The sequence below is a fragment of the Talpa europaea genome (genome assembly GCF_964194135.1).
Source record: "Talpa europaea genome assembly, chromosome: 4".
Taxonomy (NCBI): domain Eukaryota; kingdom Metazoa; phylum Chordata; class Mammalia; order Eulipotyphla; family Talpidae; genus Talpa; species Talpa europaea.
The window spans coordinates 15,611,410-15,632,858 of record NC_140070.1 but is presented as its reverse complement, the minus strand read 5'-3'; the positions used below and the strand labels follow the sequence as shown (position 1 = coordinate 15,632,858).

The window sequence follows — 21,449 nt, the reverse complement described above, 5'->3', positions numbered from 1 at the left end:
ATTCTTAGGTAGTGCTCCTTCCTAATTACAGAGCAGCAACTTCACTGATCTTCAAATATTACTATTTTCCAGGCTGTGACAAAGACATGCTGATTGACATTCTAACGCAACGTTGTAATGCACAAAGACAGATGATTGCAGGGGCGTACCAGAGCATGTATGGCCGGGTAAGGGCTCTTTATCTTGACCTATTTCTAAGGCAAACTCCTGAGAAATAATAACACTCTCACAGAACAGAATCTGTTACTCTTTTTGGTCTTAAAGACTACAAAGGTTAGGGGCTTCATTGTATGTCAGACATAGTTCCCATGCCTTTAACATGCTTCAAGACATGAAAGAATAATGTGTCATCAAGTATCTATGTGTGAGGTATGTTCACACTCACAGGGTCTCCACCAGGCCTCCCCAAATCACCCAGCTTCCTGAAATAAAAAGTTTTCACAGCCTTCTACTGTCAGTTGGTCCAATTAGGCTAAAAATGTGACTCTGGAAACACCCCCATGTGGAGTGTTAGGGAAGGCAGAAAAAAGACTAATGATCACTAGGGCAAAAAAAATGAAAAATAAGATCTTTGTCTGCAGTTCTCCACAGGTCCTCACCTAAGTCTCAACCAGAATGAATTCTCTGCTAGCTTTCCTTCTCACAGCATGCAGTTACAGAGACCATTAAAAAAGAATGGCAGTTTAAAAATAGTTTAAGGCAATAAAACTATCCACAGTGCTTTAAAGTAATCACATTCTAATTTCAAAGTAAGTGCCATTAAAGATTCCTTTCTTTTGTTATGCATTTAAACCACAGATTCAGAACAAAAACTCTTCAGGCCAAAGGGCCTGAAATAGCAATTACTTTGTCAACTGAGCATTATAGATGAAACTTTATAGGGTTAGTCCACACAAATTTACTCCATCTCTAAACCTCAGTCTTTGATCAATTGTAATACTTGAAATAAAGAACAGCCTTTCTGTTTTAGAGTGAATTAATAATCCAAAAAGCCACCACTGCTAGTAAAATTAGTTGAATTAAACCACAGAAGGAATTCAGTTATGCTTTTATTTCCCAGGTAAAACTTACATTTCTAAGACACCACTACTAGTTTTCTTTTGAAAGAGAATATAAAATCTATAAAAGCTGCAGCATTAGTAAGTTAATACTGTTTTAATATGCACACTGCTCTGGGAGGGATTATTTTTTAGTATTGTTTTATTACATGTTTTATATATACCTGATATAATAATAATACTATTATTACAATGTCAATACTGTGTAAGTTTTAGGAACACACCTTCACACCTCTTCAAACGTATGATACCTCACTATGTGCACCATCGAACTTCTTATAACTGTTTGTTATTTGGCTTATATCCTTATATTCCATATACCAGTAAAATCGTATGATGTTTGCATTTCTTCTGACTTATTTCACTTAGCATAACCCTTCAACTTCCACCCATGTTGTTGCAAATGGTAAGATTTCATCTTCTCTACAGCTGAGTAGTATCCCATTGAATGTATACATCCATTTATTCATTCATCCACTGATGACACTTACGTCATTTCCACATGTCGATTATCATAAATAGCTGCAATTAACATAGGCTGTCTCTATCTTTTCCAACTAGTATTTTCTTATTCTTCAAATAAAAACCTAGAAGTAGAATTGCGGGATCATGAGGTAGCTGTTTTTAAAAATTTTTAGGGACCTCCATACTGTTTTTCAAAATGGTTACACTAATTTACATTCTCATCAACAGTGTACAAAAGTTTTTCTCCACACTTTCACCAATACATGGTGTTTCATATCTCTTGGATAATAGCCATTCTCACAATTGTGAGATGATATTGTGGTTTTGATTTGCATTTCCCTAACAATAAATGATGAACATTTTCTCATGTTTCTATTTATATCTTTGTCTTCTTTGAATAAGTATCTTTTCAGATCCTCTGCCCCCTTTCTGATTGGATTATTTGGCTTTTTCTTGTTGATTTGTATGAATTTCTTATATACATATATATAAGTGGTTTAGTGGTGATAGAAATTTATTTTGACCCAAAGGTTTACATACATCATTGCTTATTATACATGAGGTTGAGTTTAAAATATTACTTTATTAATCTCTAAAAAAAATACATTAAAGTGTATTAAATCAATTAAGAAATCTGGTGCTTACACTCAAGGAAACTAGAATCTATTAAAGAATGTTTATTGAACCACCTTTCATTATACATTTGAAGTCTCAAAGTTTATTAAACTATTGTTTTTGATGCTTATACTATATAAATTATAATTAAATACTATATATATTATATCATAACCTCCAATTATATAATAATATAATAATCTATATTTCATAGGCAAGCTTGACTAAGACACTAAATGACACACACTGGAGGATAAGAAGTCAGGCTGGTCCCTGTCCTCTGAAATACTCTGGTCACACAATCATTAATCAAGTCTCATAATTACTTCTCCTATCACATGTCTCTCTTCTTCCCCTTATTTACAGTCTTGATTTAAACCTTCACCACTTGGTGCCAGGACTAATGCCAGAACTCCCAAATGGTCACTGCTACCTCCAGTCCCTTTCCACTCTGGTCACCCTCCACAGTGAAGTCAAAATGACTCCATATTTCACAAGTCACTTTGCCACTTTAATCCCTGACTGTTTAGCTTATTCCTCCCTCACAAATACCTTTATGTCCAGAGAATAAACCCAAATGCCTTCTATGATCATAGATGACTTGTTTTATTTCTGTTCTCCATCTTAATCTCTCTAACCCCTTCCTCACATACTTTTAAGTGCTGCCAACAGTACAAGTCATGGGAGTGTCTCATCAATCTTCAGTGTCTTGAGTCTCCATTCCAAACACCACATATCTACTTAACTTTCCAGATACAAGACATCTTTCCTCATACAACCACACCCCAAACTGAGTGAAGAGATTCGTGTTGCTGAATCCTTTAGGTAAAGTCCCCTTCATACCTAAGAAAACACTGGTGAACTAGTTTTGTATTTCTTTCCCATTACTAGAGTCTAAATCCTTGAACTCTGGAATATTTCTTGTTCACCCTACAGCTTAGCAAAAATGTCACCCACTTAGATTGCCTAATTACTGCTAACAGAGTGATAATGTGAAAGACCCAGTTAAACCACATCTCCTCTTATAACCTCTTATAATTAGTGGTTTGGTTGCCTCTAGAAACTCCTGCCTGTCACTCACCCTAGGCTCTAGTCTAGCTGCTACCTACTGGCTCCCAGAGTTATCTGTGCATATTCATGGACTTGCCACACTGGGTATTGTTGGTTTACTTTTATCTCTTGCCAACTAGAATGTAAATAGGAGGCCAGGTTATTTGCTGCTGTTGATCCAGAGCTCATTCTAGGATCGGACATAGAAGAGGCATTTCATTTACAGAATAAGTGAATCTAAGAAATTATATTTTGCCAATTTTCATTTTGTTAAAACAACCTGTTATCCACTTTATATTATAGTCAAAATGAAAATATCTGTAAATTGCCAGAATTTCTCTTTTACCTCCACCTCCCCTCCTATTCTAACTGCTCCCAACTAAATTGCCTAACCATCCAGCTCTTCTTGACCTTCCCCAGTGCTCACTTTCAGGATTACTTCTTACATTTTGTCAAGGTGTATGTTTTGCTATCTTTCCCCTTCCCTGTCAGAGATAGATTTCCTGTTTGTTAATCACTGATATTTTTATTTTTTACTAACGTGGATTTGACAGAAATACCTTCTGAGCTGCTGAGTAACACACAATTATATGTATGTCCCACAAACTTATTACTTGATATTTTATATTAGTGAAGAGCTGCTGAATTTCATCAGCCACTTCGCCTCACCTAAAGCAGACTCTAATCCCTAGACTCAAATGAAAAGCCCTTTGGAAAGTCTCTGATTGACATATTTATCAATGTAATTAATGAGGTCATTCCTGAATTCCACACCAAAGCAAGTACTAGTCTGTTGACAATGAAACCAAGAAACAATGAAATGCCTCCAAAGCTAGAGGGACAGACTGTCCATCCCTGATAAGTTTGGCAATCAGACAGTGATTCCTGAAGGAGTTCAGATTCAGCATTGAAGCAATTTGTTTTCTCAGTTTTCAGCTAAACAGCATAATCAGCTCTGAATTATTCTGGCTCCAAGCATTCATTTAATCTCTGATACAGTTATTAATTTGTTACATGTGCTGAGTTTCCCAAAGTCTACAAAGGTAGAACTTGAACCAAATTCTGACTCTAAGTTATGTTTTCCAAAGTTTCTGAATAATGCCTATTGTTCTCAACTAAACACTAGCCTTAACAAGGGCAGATATCTGTAGTGTTAATCCCCTCATAATTTTCAAGGCTATGCTCAGGGTCTCTTCAAGAGGCGCTAATCTGATTGTCCATTTAAAATTGTCACCTACCCAAATCCTATGCTGCTACTCCACACCTTTCACCTGCTCTTGTACTTTTCTCTATAACTACTGTTTTTTAACACTACATAATTTATCTACACATCATAATTATTATTTCCTAATTGTCTCCTCTCTCTAGAAGACTAGCTCTACAAGGGGAGGGATCTGTTTAGCTCACTAATGACTTCCAAACACCCACAAGAGTGGTAGGCACATAATTATTGTTACAGACCAAACTATCCCCTCAAAACAAACATACTGAAGTCTGTTGCAAAGCACAGGAAGATTTCCATACCCCTTTGGGTGCTTCTCAGAATGAGTTGGGCAAGAAAATAAATTAATATCACACAAATTAGTAGGAGGAAAAGAGCAAATTTAACTACATATGTATGGAGGATCTACATGGTGATAAGTTCTAAAGTAAAAGGTTTTAAGGGGGGGCCTCCCTGGTGGCGCAAGGAGGTAAGTCTCAGCACTATGAAGCTATTGGCAGCCACTACAGCACAAGTTCCACCCCCAGGCAGGAAGCTAACACACATGGCGCAGCAAAGCTCTCCTGTTTTGCCTACTGCTCCCCTCAGAAGTGTATTTCAGTCAATCCACCTATTCTGCTCCCCATTCTGTCTCTGGTGAATCCTCTCACCTCCTCACCCCGCACCTCTGGCCTACACTCCAGCTCTTTAAAAAAAAAAAAAAAAAAAAAGCTAAGGAATGGAATGGGGCCTGGAGCCTGAGAGAGAGGAGGGGTCTCATAGGATAAGGAAGGGATGATATAGGACAGGCTAAGGTAGGTTTCTCCAATAAAAAGGTTATTTCTGGAGGTGAACTTAAACCTAGGTAATTTTCATTCTTGAAGCTTATGGTAAGTCTCTCCCCAGGTCTCCTGGGCCTCCATGGACCTTAACTCCACATGCCAAGGTGACACACACTGGAATGAGCCTGTTCCGGACCTCCTGGAAAAAGCTTATCTGAACATAATGAGGGATGCCTATCCTACAAGCACTTACCTGCATGTGACTATATTAGGGGATTGGGTTCTTAGGAAGATAATTAAGGTTAAATGATATTAAGAATGTCAAATTCCAATTTAATAGGAATGGTGTCCTTGTAAAAAGAGGAGATGACATCAAGGGTGCCTGCAGAGAGATCATGCGAGGACACAAAAGTACGGGGGTCATCTGTAAGAAAACAAGGCCACAGCAGAAACCAATCCTGTGGTAGCCTGATCTGGTACTTCCAGACTCCAGACTTTGAGAAAACAAATTTCTGTGGTTTAGGCCACGCAATCTGTGGTATGCGTTTATGGCAGTCCATGGCAGACTAACAGAGCTGGTACTCAATCAAAAGATGTAAACAGGTAAAGAGTTCATACTTCAAACCCATTTTGTAGTCATAATTAAAACTTTTTCCCCCATCACCTGCCAGCTTTATGGTTAAAAATTTTTACACTGAAGTATCAATACACCTAAGGAAGCAACTGTCTAGAAAATTACTTTGTCTACTTTAGAAACAGAATTATAACATCACTAGTACCAGTAATAGTTGTTGTATGTCTCCTTATTACTTGCTTTAAGTTGGGAGTGAGGAGGTAAATATGGTTTTAGTTTCAAAAGTTGAAATTCATTATACAGTTTATCAAAGATCATTTTAGGAAAATGAATTAAAATTTTTTAAATGGTACAACTACCTTGCCCTTCAAATACATACTGGATGAAGTAGCAATTAAATCTTTGATGAAACTTGGAACTTAAATTACAAGGATAAAAATATATTTGAAAAAATTTTTCCTGCAGAATCAAAGCTTTATACATTTAGATGATCTGCGTAAATTTGTTAGAACAAACAATTACTTCTCTTTGAAACAGTAGATATACTGTCTATGAAGGAAGGGGAAGGATAGGAAGGAGAGAGTGTCAGAGGGAGGAGGGGAAAGAAAATTAGACATATTTCCAAAGGGCAGGCCTCATTAGGCTTCTAAACACTCTCTAAAGCGGTTCTATAAATTTACACTCCCACCTGCAATATATAACAGTTCCCATTCCCCTTAAATTCTAATAAAACATTTTAGGTTTTGACAAATCATGTAGGTGTGAATGGACCTTGCTGTAGTTTTAACTGCATTTTCCCCAGTTAAAATGTAACATTGGACATCTTTCAGGGGAGACACCATCTCTGATGCTATTCACTATACACCACCCTTGGAAAGGTAGACAGAAGAAAGGGCTGTCAGTGTCTCATTTTGCATAAATTCAGGAATATGAGGCCTACAGAGAATTCTCTCTTAACAATGTCACCCCTCGTTTCTATGCCAATGTCACTATTGACAAATTTTTCTATGAGCAAACCGATTCCTAAGTCACTCCTGTTATTCTGACCAACAAAGGCTAAGACCAAATCCATCAATTTGTCTCATACCGCATTTAATTATCAAAGGACTCTAAGCAGCAGCGGAGGTCAACTGGCAATATTGATCCTAATCGTGCCCCACAGGGGCCCGAATCCAGTGAACTGAACAAATCCCATAAATTATAAGGACCTATCTGGAAAGGCTGAGTGGTTTCTCTCTAAGTTTCAGTGATGACCTTTCGACTTGGTTTGAAGTTTTCATCTAGATACAACAGGGTGTATTTAGCAAAGGCACAGGCTTCACCCTTAGCCCACAAAGAGAAGTTGAGAACAAGTCTATCATCTCCTACAACTTGGCCAGTAAGTGGAGGCTGCCCTGCCTGACTTCCAGGGTCAAAGTGGTATAATCAGGCATCCACAGTTGTTCTTGCCTACTGCTAGAAAACTGTCATCATTCCAGTAGTTTTAATTTCATATTTTTTATTATTTCCAGTTTACAAACAAAAATTTGTTTTAGAAAAATCAGATGCATACTGAACAGGGGCATTTTTATAAAAAATTCCAGAAAACTACAATGTCCCATACATACGCAGTGTACGCTACCAAGTGGTCATTATTCTTATAGTCCAGGACAATGAGTAGAGTTCCTATTCAGAGTTCCTATTCCACTTTTTTGGCTAAAGTGTCTCTCAAAGAATAAACCAACCAGTACACCTTGATGTTGATGACATATATAATTTTATATATTAAAATATACACTATATTTTTATATGTTTACATACTACATATAAAAGTACCTTATAAACTTTACATAATATATATTATACATTTTGTGTATCATTATATATCACAATAACCTTCTCCCCCCTACATCATGATTAGTAGTCTGAAAGAATCACTATCCTCACTGGCCATACTGCCTTACTAAACTGTCTAGATCAGAAGGAATAAAGGAGATAGTATAAGAAATTGTACACAGCTGATCAATTATCTCTGCTATGAAAGGCAGGGTACATGAAAGACCTATCAAATACCTTCACGATCGGTCTGTGTTGAGGGGACTTAGAATGAAATCCACATCTAGTTAGATGTGGCAAACTCAAGAACCATTCATGGCGTGGCCCGCGTCAGCTAACTCAATAGGCATTTGCTGCACCATTTTCATAGCTATCTCCTAAATTTCTGCTTGGCATTATCATAAGAGCATATTTTACCTTGTTCTATATGCCCAAAATTAGTCATTTTGCTGTTTTACAAGTTAACACTTGTTTAGTTTTATTTAGAATTTTCAATTGCATAGTTCATTTTTCTTCTAATATGCAACTCAAACTTTCTGGCATAAATGCCGTATTTCCAAAAGGCCATTCCTTAGCAGTATTTTTTTTCCGTCAGAAATAATAAATGAATATTAAATTAATTCAGTCTTTCCCTAAGAATATCATTTTCCCTTCATTATTAAATATTTATTTGGATAGATATAGAACTCTAGCTTGAACTGTTAATTTTTTTTCTTTATATCTCTGCAGATATTTTTTTTAACCTCTGACTTTTAAGAAAGCTCTTCTCATATTAAGCATTTTCCTTTCTAGGTTCCCCATTACTCTCTGCTTTTCCCTTGTCTCTGGTATGCTGTAGTTTCCCTGAGGTAGTCACCATGCTGTCTCTCCACTATCCAACCCTTAGGGAAATTATTTCTAAGTGTATCTTGTAATATTTTTATAGTGAGAACTTTCAAAGTAGGATTGTGGTTTTTTTTTTTTCCTAAGTGAGACTCTTTTTTGTTCTGGGGTCAGGGAATTTCTTTAGATTGGCTTGGCATTTGCTTCTTCTGGAAGCCCCAGGAGAATCGCCAGTTCAGGATTAAGTTTCATGATGATTTCCCACCATTCTATTCAAAACCCAGGAAATGAGAGGTGAGTCTTCTGCCCATCATCCAAAGCTGAATAGTAATTTTTGCCCTCATTCACACCTTTACTGAGTATAATCCTTTGAGGAGCTCAACCTCACATAAGAGGTTTCAGACTTAATTATCTATATGACACTGGCCGCATAAATGTTCTCCTGTCATCATATAATATCCCACATTGGGCATTGAAATCCAAAGCAAATAGCTCCTCAAACCAATCCCTTTTCTCCCCACTCTCCTGCTAGGTCATCTTCAAGGTCAGTTCATTTACTTACATTCTGCTTTTCATTTGTGCCCTGGATTTTACATCCAGGGGATTCTCTCTCTTCTGAGGTCAGATATACTTTCAAAAGAATGTCATATTTTATCATGGTGTTTGGGAGGTGGGGTGAATACTGGCTTAATATACTACCTTTCTGCAAAAGATCAAATTATTATTAAAATCATCAACTTCAGACAAATGTCAACAATTTCCACTGAAAATTGAATCACTAAATAAATTATCTGTAAAATATGTATCTGCAAAGTGAACTGTCCCAAAGAATATTCACTCGCTACTGTGAAGTCAGCTCATACAAATGTTTTGAATTATGAAATTGTGCAAGTACTTACACAGTGTCTACTTAGGTGAAGGTAGAATTAAGACAAATTCTCGGGTGCATTTATACATAATTGAGTGTTTAAACACTATTACTTTTCTACAATAGAGAAGGACATATAAGTTAAAAGGACATAAAACTGTTTACCTGAGTATATTCAGAGAAACAAAACATTGCTCATACTTGATTCCACATAATTAGATAAAGGTAAGCAGAACAAGGAAGAAGAAATTGTCATTTTAGTTTAAATGGGGTGGTCAAAAGAACTACAAGGTGGGCCCTCCTCAATTGCAGCAGCAGCAAAGAACAGCTCAATTTGAAAAGCAAGTACTCATTAGCTTAATGCAAGGCAGAGCTGTGATTCCCACAGAGTCTCTTTAGGGCAAGTCTTTGGGAAACAAGAAAGAGGCAGCCAGGCTGGGGAAAGTCACACTCCAAAGGTTGCATCGGCAAAATTATTTATGTAAGTGCAAGTGAAAATTTAAGACTCTAATTAGAGAACCTATTTGAAGGCTCCCCTTTGAACCTGCAAAGTTTAGTTATTTAAACATAGTATTCAATATTTATCTTCCTAACTAAAAGTAATATCTCCTTTCTGATGTCCTGATAACAGCATACAATTGGCACTACTATAGCATTTGGCAAATTTTGCACTGCAAAATGTAATTATAATTCCCGTATATCTTTTTTTTCACTATATAAAACTGCTTCAGGATCAGATCTTTGGCTTGTTTGTCTTTGAATAACCAAGAATGACTCCAAACAAATTTTTGAATTGCAAGTGGTCCTCATTCATTCAGTGGTTATGTCAATTTTTTAAAGTTTACTATGCAGGGCCTCCCTGGTGGCGCAGCGGTTGAGCGCTGGATTTTGAGGCTGCCCGCAGCCTCTGCAGCGCCAGTTCGATCCCCGGCCACCGGCGAGGGTCCCACATGGAGCACAGACCTCTCATGCCACCCACTGCTCCCCTCAGCAGTGTACTTCATCAGTCTGCCTGTTCTGTTCCCCGCTCGGCTCTGGTGAATTCTCTCACCCTCCCGTGCTCCTGACTGTACCCAGTGCTTGTACAAATAAATAAATCTTTTAAAAAATTAAATAAATAAAGTTTACTATGCAGTAGGCACAGATCTAAGAACTGGTGAAACAGCCATGGATAAAACTGACCAAAGCCCTGCCTGCCATGATGGAACTTACATTTTACCTGGATTGAGGCAGATTAAAATACATCAGACTCAAAGGGAGTGTTATGGGGGGCTGGGGAAAGATGTAGCCAAGTGAGAAACACAGAAGTGCTGGGAAGCCGGGTGTAATTTTAATAGTATGACACAGACAAACTTCTTTAAGGCGGGAAGAGGTGGCCCATGTGAATATCTGAGGAAAGGACACTCACGGAAGAGCGCGGCAAGGAAGAAAAATAAAGGTCCTGAGATTGGAGCAGATCCACTGCTCCAGAGGTAAGAAGCCCACGGTAGGCAGAGAAATCAGGAGCAGGAATATATCATGTGCCTTGTGAACCACTGTAATAAGGACTTTGGCATTTACAGAGAATAAAACACCCTTGGGCTTGCTCTCTTCTGACACCTACTACACAGGAGGGTTGTATTTAACCTGGAGATTGGAGAGGAAAAGGACACTTTGAGCAGAAGAGTGACTAATCCAATTTGTATTTTCACAGGATCACACTGTCAGATAGTTTAAGGGAAGACTGCAGGGCACAAGTTCAGCAAGGAGACTCCTTTGGAGGCTATTACATTAGTACAGGAGAAGGCGGAGGGTTGCCCCAACTAGGGCTGTAAAAGCAAAAGTTATTAAAAAAAAAAAATTCATTAGGTGCTGGACATATTTGTAAGTCAGACAAGAGAATTTACTGATAATTGGATACAGTAAAAGTTGAGGGAAATATAAGGTAGTAGAGGAACTTCTAACCCGGAAAGAGGGAGTGAGAGGAAAACAGTCTAGTATTATCCAGTTTTGATCTGCAGCTAATTACTTGATATTTGGAGAGAAGGCATAATTTGAGTACCTAATATGTGCCAGAGAATATTTTAAAAATTTCAACTGAGTTAAATATTTTCTACCAGACCAACCCTATGAGGTGGTACTATCATTATTTTAACTTTATAGATAGGAAGCAGATTCAAAGAGGTTAAGTAATTTTACAATCTCAAAGCAGGCACTCTGCAGAGATAGAAGTCAAACCTAAACACTTTACCTCCAGAAACATCACACTTTAATTACATTAACTGATAAATGAAATTATTTCATGGAAATCTTTTATAAAATCAGGTTACTACAGTCAAGTCTACACACACAAACACACACACGTCGGTTACAAAACAAAGATATCCTAGCGCCATCTAGTGCCATCACTAAGCTCCGTTTACTAAGGAACACAGGCTTGCAGTATTAGTAAATACTGGTATAATAAGCAAAGCAACTAAGAATGTTCTTATAAATATTCTAAACAACATCAAGTCATTTTCACGTAGAACCACGTCTTTATCCTTTATGCATAATCAGTAAATTAGGGGTTTTCCCTTTCCACAGTCATTCATTTTATTCTTAAATTTATTTATGCATATTTTACATATAATAAGTACTCTGCACATTGCCTACACTCAGTATGGCACTAGAGCTACATGACGAATTTTGGTAAATGTGAGTGAAAGTTGATGTCCAGAAAGATTTTGAGGTAAATAAATGCATTTAATATGATCAAGAAATACAAAGTGTATTTTGTTCCATTTATTTATTTTTATTTCCTTTCTTCTCATTCTAGACTTATTGACTCTTCTTTTTCTAGGTGTGCGGTGTTTTTTGTTTTTTTGTTTTGAGCTAGAAGCTTAGCTCATTGATTCTATGTTTCTCTACAACATAAATATTTGAAGCTACTAATTTATCTTCAATTACTGTCAGCTGCATCCCCAAATCTTGGCATGCAGTATTTTCACATTCACTAAATTCAAAGTATTTTCTAAATTCCTTGTGATTTATTATTTATCTGTGAACCATATAAACATATAATTTTAAATTTTCAAATAGTTTGGATTCATTCAATATCTTTTTAATTATTAATTTGAAGTTAATTGTTTTGTAGTGAATAAACGAATTCACAGGCGAGCAAATTAAAGGAAAAGTCTCAATCATGTACTATTCCAACAACATAAAGTCCTCACCATTGGGAAGGAGCTGCAGGTGTTTATGATAGAGGTTGAAGCAGCAGATCCAGAAAGTAAAAAACGTCCAGACAGAAAAGCCTACTAGGGAGCAAGTCCTCTACTTCATGTGTAGAGAGTCAGAATAGAATCCACGGGACAATAACCCATGTAGTTTTGGACAATAATCCATGTACTATAATCCATGTAGTTTTGAGTGCAAGTACCAAATGTGCTTGATTTAATTCTTAAAACATCTATGCAAAGTACAATTGATTTACAGGAAAGAAAGTTGAGGGTAAGGTAATAAAATTACTTAATAAATTTTAATTAAAATTAGTAATTAGATCTACTGGAGACTTTGACAGCTTCCCTACATGAATCTTATTTTTTAAAACCTTTTAAAACACAACCCCCCCAAGATTACCCACTTCATTACTTCTCCTTTTCTGAGGGACCTACCTTTCTGAATGGCGGATTGGAAGGGCTTCTCCAGAGAAACAGAAACAAGAGTCATTTCTTGAGCAGAGAATTCCACCCTGGGGGCAGCAAAGTTTTCTCAGCACTAGAAAACCCCTCAGGCCGCTGCAGCGCTCTAGGTCCTGTGAAGCCCGGAGGTCGCGTGAGATCCTGTGAGATCCCGCAAAGTCCCGCGAAGTCCCACAAGGTTCTGTGAAGTTGCACAAGATCCCACCTGAGCTCTGATTTTCTCTTGCAGCGTGGGTATCCACCCAGCACCTCAAGCCTGCTTGGTGCATCTCAGTCCATCCTCTCCCTAATCCGGCATCCACCAAAAAAATTGAAGTTTCTCTCTGAGATAGAGATTTTTTTTTTATTTTATATATTTTTTACATCATTTTTCACTTTTGCACAATGTACACATTTTCATCTTGGTTATATTCCCCATACAATTCCCACCCCCACTTATTTTGACCCTAATCCCTCCTCCCCTCCCCCGCCCCCAGTGTGTCTCTGTTTTATAGTTGCTTATTGATTTTGATTTTTACTTTATTATAATTAGTCTTTTTCCTGGTCCATTATTTAGGTTTTCTAAATTCCTGCTATGAGTGAGACCATCCAGTATTTTTCTTTTTCTTTCTGGCTTAATTTCACTGAGCATGATGCCTTCCAGCTCTATCCATGTTGCTGCAAATGGCATGAGTTTATCTTTTTTGATTTCTGAGTAATATTCCATTGTGTATATGTACCATGTCTTTTTGATCCAGTCATCTATTTTTGGGCATTTGGGTTGTTTCCATAGCTTAGCTATTGTAAAGATATTTTTAAGGACTTAGCTCACTTGTCTGTGGCAACTGGCAAGGTCAAAATCCTTAGGGAAGGTCACAGACTGCAGATTTAGGGAAGTGTTATGGTTCATTTCCAAAGGTGATCTGCTGGCAGAATTCTCTCATCTTTGGGACATCAGTCTTTTTGTATAAAGAACTTGAATACAATGCCCACCACACCCCTTATTTGTATGGGGAATATAAACAAAATGAAAATGCATACATTGTGCAAAAATGAAAAATGATATAAGAATTATGTAAAATAAAATAAAATATTAAAAAAAAATTAACAGTAAAAAAAAAAAGAACTTCAATAAACTGGATAATGCCCTCCCAGGTTATCAAGAGTATTCTGCTTTACTCAAAGTCTACTGAATTAAATGTTAATCTCTAATAAAGAAAAATCCCTTGACAGAAACATCTAATAATGATTGGTCCACTAAGTGCTGTGGTCTTACCAAATCGACACATAAAATGACAGGAGATGTCTTCTTCATCTCCTGTCAAAATACTACTTGGCCTTTCTTGTCTAAACATGTTCCATTTCCTAATCCTATAAAATCCTTCCTGATCTCTTATCTGAATTCTTATAGCCCTTTTGCAATATTTCATTAGGATGTTATGTTATGAAAGATGATAATGAAAGTCTTAGTGTATCCATTCCCACTGTTACTTACATTGTGTCTGTTTATATGGAATGTGAATCTCCTTGAAAGCAGTGACTATGACGCATTTTGCAGCACCTGCCGCCATGTCTGGGAATCAATGTAAAATAGATACCAGTTCAATAACTACTATCTTTCAATCAAAAAATCCCTCTTGAGCGCCAGTGTGTATGAGAATATAAAGTGCACAAAATTGTATATTCACATCTCTTATTCATTGCTATAATCCCAGTACCTAGATTATAGGTGGTAAGAGCCATGAGTAAACCATTTTGGTTAAGAAGTTATAAATAGTAGTGAATAATGAGAGAATTAAATAGAATATAAACTCCATGAAAAAGTAGTGCTCATGCATCTTGTATATACTGCAAGTACCAGCCACAACGCTAGACATTTATTAACTGCTCATTAAGTAGGTTACATCGACCCTAGCAAAAATTCAGTAGATTCTCTGTGTGACCAATTACCAACTGGTGAATGAATACTTTTATTTACTAAAGAAGAAAATGCAAAGCATTGAAAAGGTATTACAGGATTGAACTAAGTAAAATTAAGACTTGTTTCATTCCAATAGTTTATTACACTCCACTGCTATCTTTCCCTTGAAATCTCTTCTGAAACCACATGAGAACTGAAATATTCATATTTTATGTAAAACTGAATATATTGTATATACTTTAGCAAAAAATGGTAAAATATAAACACCTTTAATGTATCTTTGTAACCCTACAAAAAATAAATTCAGCATATATATTTTATTTTTTTAATGAATTATTTTATTTTATATAATTCTTACATCATTTTCATTTTGGCATAATATATGCATTTTCATTTTGGTTATATTCCCCATACAATTCCCACCCCCTTTTTTTTCTGACCCTAATCCCTCTTCTTCTCCCGCCCCACCCTCAGCATATATATTTAATTTTTTTAAAATTTTTTTTTATAGAGGCATGTTTTATTTATTTATTTGTTTGTTTGTTTGTTTTGTTTATACAAGCACTGGGTACAGTCAGAAGTGCGGGAGGGTGAGAGAATTCACCAGAGCCAGAGCGGGGAGCAGAGCAGGCAGAAGGACAGAAGTACACTGCTGAGGGGAGCAGCGGGCGGCAGGAGAGGTCTGCGCGCCATGTGGGACCCTCCTCCGGTGTCCAGGGAGCAGCTGGAGATCGAACCGGCACTGCAGAGGCCGCGGGCAGCTTCGCAACCCAGCGCTCAACCGCTGTGCCACCGGGGAGGCCCAGCATATATATTTTAAATAGCCACTCTACACTAAAAATTGAAAGTCAAAATTAAAATAGCCAATTGTGTATTTTTATACCTGTATTCCAAGAACACATCAGGGATGTTATTTTACTCTTTAATTACTTAACTTTCAGTATTTTTAAAAATGTGATAATGTTAATGTTAATTAAAAATTAATTTAAGGAAAGTTCAAAGATTACATAATTCATTTATGCCAAGTTTTTGGCATAATAAAACCAAGAACTCCCTGCTAAAAGAGAATGATAATAATAAAATGATGATAATAATAAAATCTAAAATGCACATATTCTTTGAGGACTAATTATTAATTACTTTTACACTTGAAAACTAAGAACTACCAATTAAAATGATTTTAGGCTTTAATTTCATTTTATTTTCACAATGAGATCAAAACCGGAACTGGAGTTGGCATTAGAGAAAGGATATTGTCCTGTGCTTATGTGACCAGAATGCAGGTATAGGTGACATCTCACAAAGAAATGTGATCTCATCAGTCCTTTTCAAGCACTCAACTCCATCATGTCACCGAATTCATGTATCTATGTGTGAATCAAAACCAAACTTGTTATCATGTGAAATGACATGAAAAAGGACCTTTTACAAGAAGACTTTATGCAATTATCCCATTTCTCTTGCAAATGTGACAACTGATATGAACATTTACTGTTCCTTTCTTAGGACCTGACTTGTGACCTGAAGGAGAAGCTTTCAGATCACTTCAAAGATGTTATGGTTGGCCTCATGTACCCACCCCCATTGTATGATGCTCACGAACTCTGGCATGCCATGAAGGTAGTGTTTTGGTGCAAATGTGTGCCCGTAATAAGCACAGTCTCCTCTTTCAGTAGAGGGGGAACTGCCTTGTGATGTTGCTGTATGGGCTCAGGGGGAGAGAGGAGAGAGTGACTGCAAAGGTGGAAATGCTTGGTCAGGGTCAGTGGCCCTGTTAGGAAGAGGGGCACTCCAGAACGCAGGTGCTGGTATCGCTCTGTCCTTTCATTGCAAGAATTGAGAATCAATATGAAAAGGAAAGAGTAAATAAGATTCTGGGGTTATTCAGGTTTGTGTCACCCCTGTATATATTCATGTATTAAGGGAAAATGTTACAAGTCATACAGTCCTCTTTCAGTTATTGTAAAAATTGTGCTCATTAAGTAAAGTCAGAAAGAAAATATAGACGGTGTCTTTGTGACCTTAAATTAGTCTTTTACAAAAACTACTGCAAAAATATATCAACATCTTATTTCTGGGGAAATAGAACAATCCTTTGTTGTAGGAAGGTCATTTTGATGAAATAAACTGACTACGTATTTGTTACAGATTTTGTTGGTTAGGGACAGGGAACAAAGCACCTTTTACTTCTTTCCAAATGCTGATATTAAACACCTGCAGAACTGTTGAAATTATTCCAAAGTGATGCCTGCCAGCGAGCAGATTACCGCAATCTGTGAACAGTGTGTGACAGGAAAGAGGCAGGGTTGGGGAAATAAGGGTATATTTGGTCATGTTTGCTGATCTGAAGAGGCACTATATAAAATTCATGTGCATTTCCACTTAATAGCTTTATTAAAATATGCTATCGATGTCAAACTTATGTGACTAAAACTGTAAGAATTATGTCATATGTTGCTGTTTAGATGAAACTCATATTTTACCAATCTCTTAGAGAATGGTGAGGATTCCTGAAACTTTCCTGATGTGTTATCTATTAAATCACTATCATATATGATCATAAGAAGTGCCTAATCTAAATGTTTAGGCAAATGATACAGAATTCCACATCTAGGGAAAGGCATAGAGAGATCTTTAAACATCCATGGGAAATTAGGAGACACATATTCTGATTTCAACTTACCAAAGAATTGATATTCCTCCAGCAAAATGGAAATAATCCATGTCATGAGCATTATTTAAATATGTTTTTCCATATTATTGGAAATGCCCATACTGTTTAGTAAGGGAACAAAGTTTCATATCACATTACTTTATTAGGGTAAAACCGCCAGTAATGGCTCAACCAGAACTGGACCTATCGTTATCCCAAATACACTTCTTTCTCCTCTGCCACCTCTTAGACACTGGCAATGTTGTCTCCCTTTATTGTACAATAGGTGTGCTGTTATTCCCAGTACTAATATTTTGTATTAGTAAAATATTAGAAATACTTTGCATTTCTCTCATGTTTCTAGGGAGCAGGCACTGACGAGAACTGCCTCATTGATATATTAGCTTCAAGAACAAGTGGAGAAATTTTCCAAATGCAAGAAGCCTTCTGTTTGCGTAAGGAAATACACATGTGTACATGTATTTTATACCTATATAAGCTTCATATTTTCCAAATAATACAAAGAATTTTCTAAGATATTTCTGTTTGAAATATGACTCACTCAAGACTATCAAGTCATTAAGTAAAATTGATGACTAAGCTATTAAAAATGAAACAATTCCCGAGACAATCAAGTTAAACAAATTTTCCAGGATTATAATTACAAGATTACTATGAGACGCTATGAGATCAGTGTTTTCATTAAAAATCAAATGCCAGTACAGTGGCTCAGAGGACATTTTAAAGGTTACCTTGGTAAAATAAACACATAGACAAAATAAAGCTAAATGTACTGCTAGCTCAGCCAATTCTTCATATGGAGAACTCCTTCACTTTATATAATTTCATATCACTGTACTTTACCACAAAATCAGATTTTTATACATTTTAAAAGTAGGAAGGTTAACTTTTCATTTTCAAACGAGTTTATTTTCTTAAGTTCCATTGTACCATGTATCGTGTGACATATCATGTCAAAAAAAATGTTCCAAACAGTAAGCTCTATTGCATTTGAACAAAATCAAGATTTTCCCAGAGGAATGAAGAATCTTCACATAAATATTAAAATGAGGCAAAGCCTTTGGGAAAAGCACTGGGCTGGGCAGCAGTCTATGCAATTAGAGTGCATAATTCTGAATTTTGAGAATTAGAGAATGTGAAATGATCTCAATGTGGTTTTCCAATTTTGGAATAAAGATAATATATATATTTTTTAAGAAAACAGACCTGTGCCTATGTGACTGTTAGGTGTCATATTTCTCCGGTGGACTGTTTATTGGCTTACTCTGAGTAGAATATAGCAAAAAAAAAAAAGGCAAAGAAATATCAACAGATTGATTATATTTCTTGTGCTTTCACTGACAACTGGGGAAGTAGCATTAATGTATTCCAAGCACATTGATATATGGTTCTGAAATAAATCATACATTTGACATGGATGTTTTCTTACCCAGAATACAACAGCAACATTCAAGAGGCTATTTACTCAGACACCTCAGGGCACTTCAGAGATACTCTCATGAACTTGGTCCAGGTATGAAATTCCAAAATTCATACACTTTTGCAACATTAAAATACATACATTTCATTAAAAAATAGATAACTATATTTTGTATGATGCTTTCTAGCAGTAAATCCTATGGAAGAATGTTTACTGAATATCAGATAAATTCATGGCACTATAATAGAAATTTGGATTGGGTTGAGACAAATATGATTCTCAAAAATATCTACCGTATGAGAATTATTATAATTACATGTGTATAAATAATTATAAAGTCTCAGGGAGGTAAAAGATTAAAAATATTATAGTTACAATTTACTATTACAATTAGAAATTGCAATTCTAATTCCATTTTTAGAACTACTAAGCTGGCTGGGGCATATTAACTTCTCTGAGGTTCTACTGTGTTCTTAGCTTATTGTGTGATGAAGGAAGTCTATTTCTCATTTAATAAACATAAAATATTACATATAAACTTTCTTATAAACACTTTAGAAATGAAGAACAGAGAATCAAAAAGTGTTGGTTTCTAAGCTCTCTATTTGTCTAAAGAACTAATAAGTAGGGCCTCCCCGGTGGCGCAGCAGTTAAGTGCTGTATTGTGAAGCTGCCCGCAGCCTCTGCAACGCCGGTTTGATCACTGGCCCCTGGGTGAGGGTCCCACATGGTGCGACAGACCTCTCCTGCTGTGCCCATTGCTCCCCTCAGCAGTGTACTTCATCAGTCTGCCTGTTCTGTTCCCTGCTTTGACTCTGCTGAATTTTCTCATGCTCCCGCGCTTCTGACTGTACCCAGTACTTGTAAAAATAAATAAATATTTAAATAAATATTTAAAATAAATTTTAAAAAAACTAATAAGTAGATATTCAAAATTTGAATTAAATCCTTTAGATACCTAAGTGCTTTAGATACCAGCACTTGCCTCAGTGCTGTCTGTAAAAATTCTGTGGTACTACACATTACAAAAAGGAACAATACTTCCAATTAAGAACTAAAAGATAATGGTTACCAGAGGGAATAGGGGAAAGGAGGGAAGAGGGAGAGAAAGGGATAGGTGAGATATGGCCATAGGTGGTTTATTGAAGAAAAATAAAATAATTATTAAACCATAAAACATTAGAGTTATTAAGTGAAATTTGAAAAGATGCTGAGTGTCATGTCAGTACTATGAACGTATTTGTATATATTAGCAATAAACAATTAGGAAAAAAAACCTAGAACTTGTCATTTTATTTTCCTGTCCTGACTAGACAGTGTGTAATTATTTCTATTCAATCAGTATTTCTTAAAAGCATATCACATGTTAGTATTATGATAATAGTGATATATTTTGATAAAATTACCTTTTGTCTTCTACATATTCTTGAATGTGCCTATCATCTAATCTGATTTAGCAAAGGCACTCAATAATGTAATGAGCCTGTGGGTTGGCTCAAGGAACTCCTACTAAATAGGGAAGATTTGTCTGATTAGAGACATGGCCAAGATGCTGGATTGAAGTGTTTCCTGCAAACAGTAGCAAGTCAGGAAAATTTTTGAGCAGGATGTGAAAGATCATGAAATTGGTCTCTTAATATCTCCCTGTAAGGAAGAAAAAAATAAAATTATCTATGTAATATATTTACCACAGCAAATAGAAACTAGTAATAAGAGTCACTTTTTGACTTAAAATTAAAAGAATATGATTTATCAAATATAAAATTTAAAAGCAAGTTTCCCTATCTTATCATCTTGTTACTTTTGATAATTCTATTCTTCATTTTGAGTCGTATGGATCAAATCAATCAGATGTACCTTAAGTATGTGCTGAGGTGATGTATTTCAAAGGAAATAAAATAAATAAACATAATGGTCTTTTTAAGATCAGAAGTCCCATAATAATCCTTACTGCTTAGTAAAATATAGAATTTCTTTTAGACTTTTAAGAACTTGAACAATTCCCATTGACTCCTGATTTCTACATTAATGACTCTTCATTTAGAACTCCTGAATTATGGTTTAGATCAGTAAATTTAGTTGACTGGAAAAAGAAATAAAATGCAATAAGGAATCAAAAAGTCTGTCACTTCTCCTAACCACTGTCCACTAAATAACTTACAAAGTGGAAATGGAATTCCTTCATAATAGTTTGTAAGGTTTAGAGTTAATGAGTTCAGATTAGTTAACTGCAGAGCACTGCAGTATAACCAAGTATCTCCCAACCTCTGGTGGAATTGTCTGTCCATTCACCCATTATTCCATCCAGCCATAGACAGATATTCTGTGTGAAATAAGAAGATACATAGCTTTATATCTTTTCCACTTGGTTCCATGATAATTTAGTTGTATGTCTCATTTATTAATAAATTAATGATTTCTCATTTATTCTTTTTGAGATTTATATTAGAAAGATTTACCCTGCAATAAATGGATGTGAACTCGTTCTTTTATCAATTATTTCTCAGTACAAATATTCTCAATTTATTCTGTTGTTAAAATTA

General features: G+C 36.0%; 1 protein-coding gene across 1 annotated transcript in view; it reads left to right on the top strand.

The window, feature by feature from the left end:
* Positions 1 to 21,449, top strand: part of ANXA10 (annexin A10) — a gene marked incomplete at both ends in the record, with an annotated part of 37,551 nt that overhangs the window by 6,600 nt on the left and 9,502 nt on the right. Inside the window, 4 exons of the mRNA XM_084232152.1 lie at positions 73 to 167; positions 16,319 to 16,432; positions 17,830 to 17,920; positions 18,920 to 18,999. Of these exons, the coding sequence (XP_084088278.1) occupies positions 73 to 167; positions 16,319 to 16,432; positions 17,830 to 17,920; positions 18,920 to 18,999 (380 nt within the window). The remainder of the gene's footprint in view (positions 1 to 72; positions 168 to 16,318; positions 16,433 to 17,829; positions 17,921 to 18,919; positions 19,000 to 21,449) is intronic.